Source organism: Myotis nattereri (genome assembly GCF_964212035.1).
Source record: "Myotis nattereri genome assembly, chromosome: 2".
NCBI classification, from domain to species: Eukaryota; Metazoa; Chordata; class Mammalia; order Chiroptera; family Vespertilionidae; genus Myotis; species Myotis nattereri.
In genome coordinates, this window is record NC_138076.1 from 150,532,250 (window position 1) to 150,545,607 (window position 13,358).

General features: G+C 42.1%; 1 protein-coding gene across 1 annotated transcript in view; it reads left to right on the forward strand.

The window, feature by feature from the left end:
* The window catches only part of MDM1 (Mdm1 nuclear protein), a 45,969-nt gene that overhangs the window by 1,500 nt on the left and 31,111 nt on the right, over positions 1-13,358 (forward strand). The window contains exons 2-4 of the mRNA XM_081114555.1: positions 51-165; positions 4,639-5,009; positions 6,291-6,425. Coding sequence (XP_080970681.1) covers positions 51-165; positions 4,639-5,009; positions 6,291-6,425 — 621 coding nt within the window. The remainder of the gene's footprint in view (positions 1-50; positions 166-4,638; positions 5,010-6,290; positions 6,426-13,358) is intronic.

Below are 13,358 nucleotides of genomic sequence, written 5' to 3' on the forward strand. Positions count from 1 at the left end.
AAACAACGCTCATTAATGACATTGTACTCCAATTGTACTTTGCATTGCAGGGGCTGAGTGAATACCAGAGGAACTTTCTGTGGAAAAAGTCGTACTTATCAGAGTCCTGTAACGCCTCAGTGGGTCGAAGGCACCCATGGGCTGGACTTAGATCAGATCAATTAGGTAAGTTGGGGGAAACGGATAGTCATTATTACTTGAAAAAGCCTTGGGGTAAGTTTGCAAAGTGATTACAAAATTGTGAAGCATTGGATCAGTTGGCCTGGTTGACTTATGCATTTGTTTATATAACAAATATATATATATATTTTAGGATTTACTACAGGCCAGGACCATTCTTAGCTTCTAGGGAAATAGTCTCTAACTAGACATTCTAACTTCCCTACATTCCTTAAATGTAGGGAAGAGCAGAACAAGTAACTTATTAACAAAGCTAGGGGATTTCAGGTCGTTTTTTAAAATTGTAGGCGAGCATGACAGATACCTTTGGGGAGGGATGGATTGCAGAAAATATACTTTAGATTCGCTGTTTGAGCTGATATATGAAAACAGAGTAGATAAGCTTGGGGAGAAGTGTTCCCAAGGTATTGAGGAATTGAAGCGTAGATAGATTATGTTGCCCAAGGCTCACAGCTAGTAAATGATGGGACTATGATTTGAAATCAAGTCTGTACTGTTCACAACCATGAGTTCAGAGGCCACATTCTTGTCATCATACATGCTTCCTCCCTTTATACCAAGGAAGTCAGTGCCCTGGGCCAAGGTTTCCCAGAGCCTGGCAGAGGGGAAAAGAGAGGGACTGACTTTATTCTACCTGCTTCCTTAATTCTTCCTCACTAGAGTATAGAATCTCTGAGAGCAGCACTTTGAGTCTGTCTTCACCACCTTGTTACCACGCAGTACCTGACACACTCTAGTTCTTATTATCACTAATTTCTGAATGAATGAATGAATAAGCCTGAAGTGTGAATCTGAATCCACATTAGCTGTGTGACCTTGGCAAATTTGGCCTATTTCACCAAGTGAGACTTAGGAAGCACATTGCACAGAACTGCTGGGAGGGATTAAATGAGCTGTTGCCTGTTAAGGGTCAGACCCATATATACAGATGAATGCTTGGTGCCTCATATGTGACATGTGGAAGTGCCTGATGTGTGGCCGGTAAGTTCCTCAAATGTTGGGTGTTTTAAGCCAGGAGAAGGAAAGGCTTATGAGTACGTGCCAGGCCTGGGAAATTAGTAAAATGAGGGTGTTCCCAGGATTAGGTTTGGGAAATAAAGGGAAGAGTTGAATAGAAGGGTGGCTCTTTTAGGGATCCTTTGAAATGTCGGAATCTTTGCCCAGAGCCTGACTTCAGAGGCTGGATGTCCCTGTTTCTTGGGCAGGGTGATGCTCATAATCCTCTCCAAATGATGAGAAGCTCCACAAATTTGATTAGATAAGAATCCACCCTCCCAGGTGTGATTGATGGGCAAGCACCATCCCACATCACTCAGACTTTATTGGGCATGCATCTAAACTGCCTTTGTCCAGTCCCTTCCTCCACCAATCAGCAGGGGAAAGTGGCAAATTAGCAAAACTATATAAAAGGCAAGCCTAGCCCTAGCCAGTTTTTCTCAGTGGATAGAACATTGGCCTATGGACTGAAAGGTCCCAGGTTCAATTCTGGTCAAGGGCAGATACCTCGGTTGTAGACTCAATCCCCAGCCCTGGTCGGGGAGCCTGTGGGAGGCAACTAATCGATGTGTCTCTCTCACATCGATGTTTCTCTCTCTCTTTCTCTCTCTCGCTCTCCCCCCCCCCCCCACCCCACCTTCCCTTCCACTCTCTCTAAAAAAATCAATGGAAAAGTATCCTTGGGTGATAATAATTAAATAAATGGTATGCCTATATAAAAAAAAAAAAAAAAGAATCCAAAATAAATCTCTCTTACCTTGTGGATGCTCCACTGAGGGTCTAGAGCAGGGGTGGGCAAACTTTTTGACTCGAGGGCCACAATGGGTTCTTAAACTGGACCGGAGGGCCGGAACAAAAGCATGGATGGAGTGTTTGTGTGAACTAATATAAATTCAAAGTAAGCATCATTACATAAAAGGGTACAGTCTTTTTTTTTTTTTAGCTTTATTCATTTCAAATGGGCCGTTTGCCCACAGCTGGTCTAGAGGGAAATTGGGTAACCAAATAGTTGCCTCCATGTCCTTTTAACTTAGATGAGGTGTGTTTGAGGGTTGAGAGGTAATGAAATGATACTTTGGAGAATGATCTATACGAATAAAAGGGTAATATGCTAATTAGACTAGGAGACCTTCTGGAAGACCTTCCGGACATCCTTCCGGACAAAGCCATGGTGGTGGGGCCAAGGCAGAGGCAGTTAGGGATGATCAGGCTGGCAGGCAGAGTGGTTAGGGGCAATCAGTCAGGTAGGCAGGCAGATGAGTGGTTAGGAGCCAGCAGTCCCAGATTGTGAGAGGGTGCAGGCCGGGCTGAGGAACACCCCACCTGCCCCCCAACCCCCCAGCACGAATTTTGTGCACCGGGCCACTAGTACATTATAAAAGGAGGAATGGTCTAGGGAGGCATGTTAATGGAGAGTATTAGGTAAGGGGGAGGCCTGAGTTGAGAACTCCAGGATGTTCATAAAGGAAAGTGGGAGGTTTGCCAGGAACAACAGTAGTGTTACCTAGGACTGGCTGGGTGTTCTGTTAACAAGTATATTTTTTCCCCATAGTGTATTTTTTTTATATATATTTTATTGATTTTTTATAGAGAGGAAGGGAGAGAGATAGAGAGTCAGAAACATCGATGAGAGAGAAACATCGACCAGCCGCCTCCTGCACATCCCCCACTGGGGATGTGCCCGCAACCCAGGTACATGCCCTTGACCGGAATTGAACCTGGGACCTTTCAGTCTGCAGGCCGACGCTCTATCCACTGAGCCAAACCGGTTTCGGCCCCATAGTGTATTTTTGCTGGTGCTGGGAGATAAGGGGAGGCCACTTGAAAATCTTCTCCATTTATTTTGTTCTTCTACCAGAAGCGCCTGTCTGTGTTAAAGCAGAGAAAAGTCTAGTGGGCTTCAAACTTCAAGCTTTCATACCCCTAAAAGAACTTAAAAGGTCTTTATATTCCTTCACATTTTTAAGTTGATATTTAATTTTTTTTATTATAAGTGTGATAAAGTTTCAAAAAATGTGATTTTTGGTATATTAAATATTGGACATGTATTTGGCATATATTTTGTTAAAACTGGAGCTTCCACTTTAGCTCATTCAGTTTATGGTAAATGTTCATCATAGATATAATTGGTAAAGTTAGTCCTTGGCAAAACTAATCAAAATTATTTTCTGTGAGAAAAAAGAGGTCAAACTTCACAATCCACATCAATGAGTTAATATGCATATATGCATTTCACATGGCGACCCTCCACACCTGAATTTTAATTTAAGACAGGCAGGTGGAAACGCTGTGGAGCTGGGTGAAATAAGGCGTGGCCCCTTTGTTACTTCTCATCTCTGCCTTCTTTGCTTTGCTGCAGGGGTTATGTTTTCTTGACTTGTCCCTTTGTTTTCCTTCCCTACCTGTGAGATATTTTTTGTTCCCCGAGGCTGGTTGAGAGGTATGTCTGTCTTTTATGAAGTGGCAAAGGGGTGATTACGAAAGGTGTGGTGAGAAATAAAACTACAGGTGGCAGATGCATCTCTTAGGAAGATCACTGTCAGGAAGTAACATATGGAAGTTAGGATCTGGAAAATGATTTCCTTAAGCTGCCCATTTCTGTTTACCCTCTCCCCCCACCTTCGGAATATCTATATATGCCTCCAGACATATGTGCACCCATTTTGAAGACCACTGGTCTAGGGGAGCCTTGAAAGGGTGGGAACTCTGTCTGTGGCCAGTGGTCGGAACATCCACAATAGAGGCTAAAGGACTATGTGTTGTTGTTTTTTTTACCTCATGCGGATTTTCTGTCCACCTCCTTCTCCTTCCCTTCCCTTCTAGTCTTATCTTTCTTCCTCACTCTGTACAATCTTCTATTTAAAGAATGGCACCAAACTGGGGCAGTATCTTAGTGTCTGTCATTCCACCGAGCTCCTCTTACCTCGCAGCAGGTTAAGTTTTTGGACATTTGTTGCCAGACAGAAATATAGAGAAATAGTATCTTAGCTCTTGTTAAAAGGGTTCATTCTCTTTAATTCTCAGGAAATCAAGGCAAATGTAGAACCAAGATCCATCATAATGACACCTCATCCCTTCTCATCTTGGTCTGCTGTGCATAAGAGAAGCTTTGTGAAAAGTTCCAAATTTTGACAGTACCAGGGCCCATTGTTCTGTTAAGTAGCACAGGAAAGAAATTAGAAACGGAGCAGCATGTGCCGCTTGACTTGCCAGGCCATCACGTTGTGGTTCTAGTGACTTGTGTGAGGATAACTTGAACATTGTGACCCCAATTTTAATATTTTTCATGGTCAAACTTTTAATATTTCTTTAAAGCAAAATTAAAGATTTTATGTTGAAAAACTATGCTTGGATTCTCAGCTGAATTTTATATTTCATTTCATCTCTCATAAGTGTTATTAAAAGTTATCTTTGTAACCTTATGCTTTGGTATCTGCTACTTTTGTATACTCTATTTTGTAGGAATCACAAAAGAGCCAAGTTTTATTTCAAAAAGAAGAGTCCCTCAAAATGACCCACAGATTTCAAAATTTCTTGAGTGGAATGGAGCTACCTCAGAGAACAGTGTGGCTGTGTCACCAGAACCTGAAGCCCCAGGAGCACCGGCCTCACAAGGGGCAGAACATAAAGATGTTAACCAAGAAAGGGTTCTTGCACTAGAAGCCACCAAGGTTCCCAAGAGAACCACGTGTCACTCTCCAGACTCCAGAGCTGAAAGGGCTTCGGATATCGTGGAAGATAATACGGATGCAGTAATAAACCACATACCAGTTAATGAAAATGTGGAACAGGATAGTTGTACCAAGCTTCTCTCAGAAAAAACAGATAATAGGGTAAGTATATTCACTGTATTTCTTTTCAAAAGCATATAATATTTTTGTAGCTTTCATCATTTCAGTATTATTACATTTAATGCTTAAAATTTTTCTGTTGTTTTTTGTCTATAGCAGAGTTAACAAGAGGCTACTGACTTTATTGTGAATTCTATTCTTCTTTTCTTTAATTCTTTATTGTTTAAAGTATTACATATGTCTCCTTTTCCCCCCATTGACCTCTCCTCATCACTCCCAATCCCCAGTACATGCCCTCACCCCCCCCTCCCCCCCCCCCCCCCCCCCGCCTAGTGTCTGTGTCCATTGATTATATGTGTATGCATGCATACAAGTTCTTTGGTTGATCTCTTACCCCCCACTTCCATCCTCCCCTGCCTTCTCTATTCTTAATAGTCACTTTGTACTGGTTATACCAAGGTATTTCTTCATTGGGTGGACAGCTTGCTTCTGGATTTTATTCATCATATATCAGTACCTGAGTCCTAAGGGAGAGATCAAGTTGAGACAGAGAAGGGGAGTAGGTCATTACCTCTGGCAGGGATGGTGAGCTGACTTCTACCTAGGCTCTTTTCAATTTATTATTGTAAACCAGGAAGAAAAAAAACAAACAGAATCTCAATTGATGAAATGCAAAAGAAAGGAAAGTTTTGGCTGTATCTCAAAGATCTTGCAGTTCTCTCTTATGTCATAGCTGGCCTGCAGAAGGTCCCGGGGAGCACATAAGCAGAGGCTGCAGGGACCTGTGCAGACATCTCACTGCCTCCCACGTTTTTCTCCATTGCACTGTGCTGCTTCCCCATTTCATGTCCACTGCTGACTGGATCCACGGAGAGGCACTTAGAAGTGCTGGAGAAGAATCCATGGCTTGTGAAAACCAGGGTGCATAGGGGAATCAAGGAAGGTGATGTGTAAAGCTGGTTAACAGGGGGAAGCGGTGTCCCAGAAGCAATGTGTTGGTGAAGCAAGAGGCTGTTGTTTCTCAGTAAATGGATTTAATTATAAATAATTGGTAGGAAGGAACTGAGAGTTTTTAATCTTTTTCTGGGATGCATAATAATTTCTTGACAGTATTAAAGGAATTTTGAATAGTTTGACAATTTAAAAGGTATATTATCAGTTGAGAAAAGTTGCACGACAATGTGGATATAATTAATAATGCTGTACTGTAAACTTAATTTGTTAAGGGTGAATTTCATGTTATGTTTTTTTAACCACAGTAAAAAAGAAAAACGTGAATGGAAATTTTTAATGACTTTGGGTGGGATTGTTTTTCCCTAACAGTTGGAAAGATTTCTGCAGAAGAAAGCTGGACTGACTGTTTCTCCTTCACAAAGTGCCTTGAGAAATTCTGAATATCAAAGGCAGTTTGTTTGGAAGACCCCTAAAGAAACTGCGCCAGTGTTTGCAGCCAATCAGGTAGTTCAATGGATGTAATATATTTTTGAATATCATCATTTATTCTAATTATGCAGATTTACATAGAACTAATTGCTAAAAGAAATAAGATACTTAAGTAGGCCTGGAGGTAGGTTCTAGAGAAGTGAAAATGAGAGTCTTGCTAAAATCATTTGATTACTTCTGATTCATACTATATTGTCCTAGGCTACTGATGATCATTGTTGCCAGATGTATTATATATGCTAAGTATGAGACAGGGTAATGAAAACTTTTTTCTCAACTGATAAGTTTTTGCATGCTGTGAGTTCTTTTATTTATTTAAAAATTAACTCGGTTTTATTCTAAAATGTGTTTAGTTGACTAATACATTTTTTTGTCTTCTAAGAAAGGCATAACTGCCTTGGATATTTATTTTAATAAATACAAAATATCTTGATAGTAACAGAAGATACACAATTTTATCTTTTTATTAAATGAACAGTAATAGGAATTCACAGTTAACTACATTTATAAATTCAAAAGCTATAATGATGACTAAATGATATTAGATTCATTGTATCCTTACACAATTTTAGTATTGTATTACCATTACCAATAAATACTCTTGTTTTACCACTGTCATCCTCTAGACCAGTGTTTCTCAACCTTCCTAATGCCGCGACCCTTTAATACAGTTCCTCATGTTGTGGTGACCCTCAATTTCATTGTTACAAATTGAACATAATTAAATCACAATATGTAATTATATATGTGTTTCCCGATGGTCTTAGGCGACCCCTGTGAAAGGGTCGTTCGACCCCCAAAGGGGTTGCGACCCACAGGTTGAGAACCACTGCTCTAGACAGTTCTTAGGCCCTTCACTCTTTTATGTTCTTAAACGTACTCCTAGGCCTAGGTGGGAAATACTTCCATTTAGAATATCCTCAGAGGCTCATAACAGCTCAGACTTGTTTCTCCTCATATTTGTGTTTTTCTTTATAAACACACACACACACACACACCTCTTTACACATCCTCACATTCATTTTCTCCTGTATCGCAACATTCACTTTAAACCCCTAAGTACTGAGAGGATAGTTAGATTTAGCTAGGCAAGAACATAAGTCATTTTATGCTAAGATAATATCAGTGATTCTATATATTGTGGAAGTTTTGGGCTTATTTACTTGTTACTCAGTTTTTAAAATACCTGAAATGTATATAATATTTTAGGAACATATAAAATAATATAAAATGATATATACCCTTTATTAACCTAGTAAGTAGGATCAATACTTTTCCTGGCTTACAAGTATTCTTGGATAGTAAGTGTACCCAAAAATTACTTAATACCTAAACATTATAAATACTTCAGTTTTTATAGAGTATGTCACCTTTAAAATAGAGATGATTCCAATTAAAGTCCCATTAACCACTTTTACATATTTCAATGAGACTATTGTATAGAAATGTTCTTTTTCATAGGATTAGAAATTTAATGTAAATCACTAGCAATACTATAGTAGTTTTATTGCTTTTATTATGAGGGTTTCAAATAATTTTGGGTGGAAGCAAATACCCTTTGTTACTTCAAAGCATATCAGTTTCAGGGTCTGTGGACTGAAGAGCTCTTTGAAGAAATGAAATGCTTGCTGATGGGAACCTCTAAAGGAGCTGTTTAGTTCTGTTTTATCAGACTCCTGCCGTCTGAAAGGATGTCTTATATTAATATGTAAAGGAGTAAGCAATATTTGGCAGAAAACTACTTGAGATTATATTGTATCTTAAAAAGATACACTGGATTCAATTTCTATGAAGATGTACTATTCAGAGTTATAAAGAAATAATATTATTTGAGCTTCTATCTTTTTCATTTGCTTTCCTTGTAAACAGTAGTAATATACTATAAAATTGAAACCATATTATGAAGTATTAAGATAAAAGGAAACATTTAAAAATAGGAACATAATAATTATGTGACTTTTCCCTTGCCTTAAACTAAAAATAAGCAAAGAAACAAAAACTGAACAAATGAACATACCAGACATTCAAAATATTCAGCATTTTCTATTGCAGGAAGAAAAAAATACATGTTGAGGGGAAAAAAAATGGTAGAGTTGACAATAGAGTTGCCTTGTTAAAACTAATTTCTATGTTCATATTATTAAAATACGAGAGGCCCAGTGCATTAATTCATGCACTGATGGGGTCCCTCAGCCTGGCCTGTACCCTCTTGCAATCCAGGACCCCTCGTAGGATGTTGGACTGCCAGTTTTGGCCCGGTCCCTGCAGGCCAGGCCAAGAGAACCCCACTGGTGCATGAATCCATGCACTGGGCCTCTAGTATGCATATAAGATCTTTGGTTAACTTCTTCCTGCCCTCTCCCCTCCCCTCTTCCCTCTGAGATTCATCAGTCTGTTCCATGTTTCCATGTCTATGCGTTGAGTGTCTGCCCTCTGGTGGTCAGTGCACGTCATAGCTACCAAACTGATGGGAGACTTGGGGGAGAAAAGATAGAAAAGATATGATGCATTATTTTTCTTGGCTTAAGCATTATTTTGATTACAATAGCTATTATTCAGAACATAGTAGTAGTGAATATAGAAAGTTGCTCTTTGGAATTTTTTCCAGTTTTATTGAGGTATAATTGACAAAAATGATATATTTATGTGTACAATATAATGTTTTGATACATATACATATATACATACATATATATACTAGAGGCCCGGTGCACAAAAATTTGTGCACTCGGAGGGGAGGGGGGACCCTCAGCCTGGCCTGTGCCCTCTCGCAGTCTGGGACCCCTTGGGAGATAACGACCTGCTGGCTGAGGCCTGCTCCCTGGTGGCAGAGGGCAGGCCCAATCCCTAGGTGCAGCCCCTGGTTGGGCTCAGAGCAAGGCCAATTGGGGAGTTGGGGTGCTGCCCCCTGTCATACACAGAGCAGGGCGATCGGGAGGTTGTGATTCCACTCTCAGTCACGCTCAGGGTAGGGCCAATTGGGGGGTTGGGGCACCATCCCCTGTCACACTCAAGGCAGGGTTGATGGGGAGGTTGCGGCGCCACCCCCTGTCATGCACAGAGCAGGGCCAATCGGGGTTGGGGCATTTCCCCCTGTCACTCACAGAGCAGGGCCCATCAGGGGGGTTGGGGCTCTGTACCCTGTCATGCACAGAGCAGGGCCAATCAGGGGGTTGGGGCGCAGCCCCCTGTTACTCACAGAGCAGGACCCATCAGGGGGTTAGGGCGCCGCCCTCTATTACCCACAGAGCAGGGCCGATCAGGGGGTTGGGGTGCCGCTACTCTCACACTCAGGGCAGGGCTGATGGGGAGGTTATGGCTCTACCCCGTCACACACAGAGCAGGGCCCGTGGGGGCGGGGGGGTTGGGACGCTGCACCCTGTCACACACAGAGCAGGGCCGATCAGGGGGTTGGGGCGCCACACCCTGTCACACACAGAGCCGCAGGGCGAACAGGGGATTTGGGCGCTGCCCCCTGTCACGCTGATCCCGGTGCTGGGAGACCTCGCGGCTCCGCTGATCCCGGTGCTTGCAGGCATATTACCCTTTTATTATATAGGGTAGAGGCCTGGTGCATGGGTGGGTGCCGGCTGGTTTGCCCTGAAGGGTGTCCTGGATCAGGGTGGGGGTCCCCACTGGGGTGCCTGGCCAGCCTGGGTGAGTGGCTGAGGGCTGTTTGCAGCTGGTCACACACCCTTCATGGTGGGGGTCCCCACCGGGGTGCCTGGCCAGTCTGGGTGAGGAGCTGAGGGCTGTTTTCAGGCTGGGGGTCACTGAAGCTCCCAACCGCTCCTTTTTTTCTTTTTTTTTTTTTTTTTATTCTGGGCCAGTTTTAGCTTTGAGGCTTGGCTCCAGCTCTTAGGCCTCCACTGCTGAAAGTAGGTTTCTGGCCTTTGCTTACAATGTTGCGATCCTGCTGGCTGAAGCCCGGCAGGTTTCTGGGGTTTTGTTTAGCTTCTATGTTTGTTACATAGTTGCTTGCAGCTCAGAGGCCTGCAGCGGCAGGCGGGGAACGTTGGAGTCCTCCGTCACTGAAGCAAGCAAGCCTCATGTTAGTTTCAAGCTGCCTGGCTGCTGGTCGCCATCTTGGCTGGCAGTTAATTTGCATATCGCCCTGATTAGCCAATGGGAAGGGTAGCGGTCGTATGCCAATTACCATGTTTCTCTTTTATTAGGTAGGATATATATATATATATACATACATACATACATATATATGTTTACCACAGTCAAACTAACACATCTATCCCTTCACATAGTTACCTTTTTTTTATGGTGAGAACATTTTTTTGGTATGCTGAGATCTACCCTCTTGGCAAGTTTCAAGTATACAATGCAGTATAGCTATAGTCACCATGCTATACTCGAGAGCTTCAGAAATTATTTGTGAGTTTGACTTTTATAGATTCCACATGTAAGTGCAATCATGCAGTTTTTATCTTTCTGTGCCTGGCTTATTTTACTTAACATATGTTCTCCAGGTTCATCCATGTTGCAAATGAGAAGATTTCTTTTTAAGTTTGAATAATATTCCATTATATATACATGCCACATTTTCTTTATTTATTCATCTGTGGACTGACACTTAGGTTCATTCCATATCTTGGCTATTGTGAATAATGCTGCAGTGAACAAGGGAGTACAGATATCTCTTTGAGATACTGATTTCAATTCCTTTGGAAATATATCCACAAATGGAATTGCTGAATCATATGGTAGATCTGTTGTTAATTTTTTGAGGAACCTCCATACTGTTTTTCATAATGGCTCTACTAATTTACATTCTTACCAACAGTGTTCAAAGGTTCTCCACATCCTTGCCAATATTTATCTTTTGTATTTTTGATAATAACAATTCTAACTGATGCGAGGTAATTGTCCCATTGTAGCTTTGATTTACACTTCCCTGATGATTAATGATGTTGATCACCTGTTTGTATACCCATTGGCCATTTGTATGTCTTCTTTGAAAAAAATGTCTATTCATTTTCTCTGCCCATTATTAATTGAATTTTTTTTCTTTTGAGTTGTATGAGTTCTATTATTATTATATACATACTTTAAAATATGTTTTTATTGATTTTAGAGAGAGGAAAGGAGAGGGAGAGAGATAGAAACATTGATGAGAGTAAAACATAAATTGGCTGCCTCCTGCAGGCCCCTTGCTGGCAACTGAGGCCGCATGTGCTTTAACCTGGAATCGAACCAGTGACTTCTTGGTGCATGGGATGATGCTAAACCCACTGATCCACACTGACTGGCCTATCTTAATATATATAAAGAGCGAGGTGCCATCACGACCGAATAGGCAACTGGTCACCATGAAGTGCATGGAGCCCTCTCAGTCCCCCCCAATCCCCACGGCCCCCACGCTGCTCACCATGAGGAGGGCGTGGTGGCGGGGTGGGACTGGGGACTTTTGAGTGGTGGTGGTGGGCTGCTTTGCGGGGTGGCCGTGAACTTAGCGGAGCAGTCACCAGGGCAGCAGCGAGTTTTGTGAAGCAGTCGCGGGGAGGGGGGAGTTTCGTGGCACAGTGGAGGGATGGGGGGAAGGGGAGTTTCGCGGAGCATCCAGCAGAGAGCTTCGCAGGTCGGCAGCAAGCTTTGTGGAGCAGTCGAGGGGTTGGGAGGAGCCTCGTGGAGCAGTCACGGGTTTCACGGAGCATCCTGGGGTGGGGAGCTTCATGTAGTGTTTGTTGCAGGGCGGCAGAGGCCATGCGATGGAGGCCAGGCTAGGCCTAGGGACCCTAACCGTGCACGATTTTGTGTGCACTGGGCCTCTAGTTATATATTAATCCCTTATATGATTTTTAAATATTTTCTCCCATTTCATAAGGTTTTTTTTTTTTTTGGTCAATGGTTTCCTTTGCTGTATAAAAGCTTTTTAGTTTGATGTAGTCCCATTTTTTTTATTTTTAATTGTTTGGTAAGAATTCGGGTTTCTCTGTAATTTAATGTTTAACATGTTATATTCAATTTTCTTTTATATACATAACATACATAATTTTACGTAAATGTATAAATGTAATATAGAAATATTATAAAAGATTAATATCCTGAATATGTAAATATATAACAAAGTATACAGGCAAGAACACTTAAAATCATCCCCTCTGAAATGATCACTGAAATAATCATTGTATGTAATTCAATGTGTTTTTAGCCTTGTTCTGGATATATATATATATATATATATATATATATATATATATATACACACACACACACACACACACAAGATCATCTATAATAATAAAAACATGATATGCTAATTAGACTGGACAGCCAAACGACCTTCCGGATGTCCTTACGGATGAAGCCTCGGTGGCAAGGGCCGAGGCAGAGGCAGTTAGGGGCAATCAGGCAGGCAGTCGAGCAGTTAAGGATGATCAGGCAGGCAGGCAGAGGTGGTTAGGGGAAATCAGGTAGGCAGGCGAGCAGTTAGGAGCGATCAGGCAGGCAGGCGAACAGTTAACACATTGTTTGCGGGTAGTTTTTATCGAGCGCTAACAGGTGGCGCGGGCCATTTTTGCTAATTTTTTGCACAAATGGCAACGTTCAGTAAAATTACGATACCTTTAGTTTACATATTTATACGTTACCCACATTCTACCGCTAGTCTATAAAAAAATGTATTAATACGTGTCCCACGCTCTACTACACTGGTAGAATGTATAAATACGTTTCCCGCATACAATGTGTTAAGGGTGATCAGGCAAGCAGGCAAAGGCAGTTAGGGGCAACCAGGCAGGCAGGAAGGCAGAATGATTAGGGGTGATGAGGCAGGCAGGCAAGTGGTTAGGGGTGATGAGGCAGGCAGGTGAGTGGTTAGGGGTAATCAACAAGCAGGTGAGTGGTTAGGGACGATAAGGCAGGCAGGCAAGCAGAGTGGTTAGGAGCAATCAGGCAGGCAGACAGGTGAGCAGTTAGGAGCCAGCAGTCCTGGAT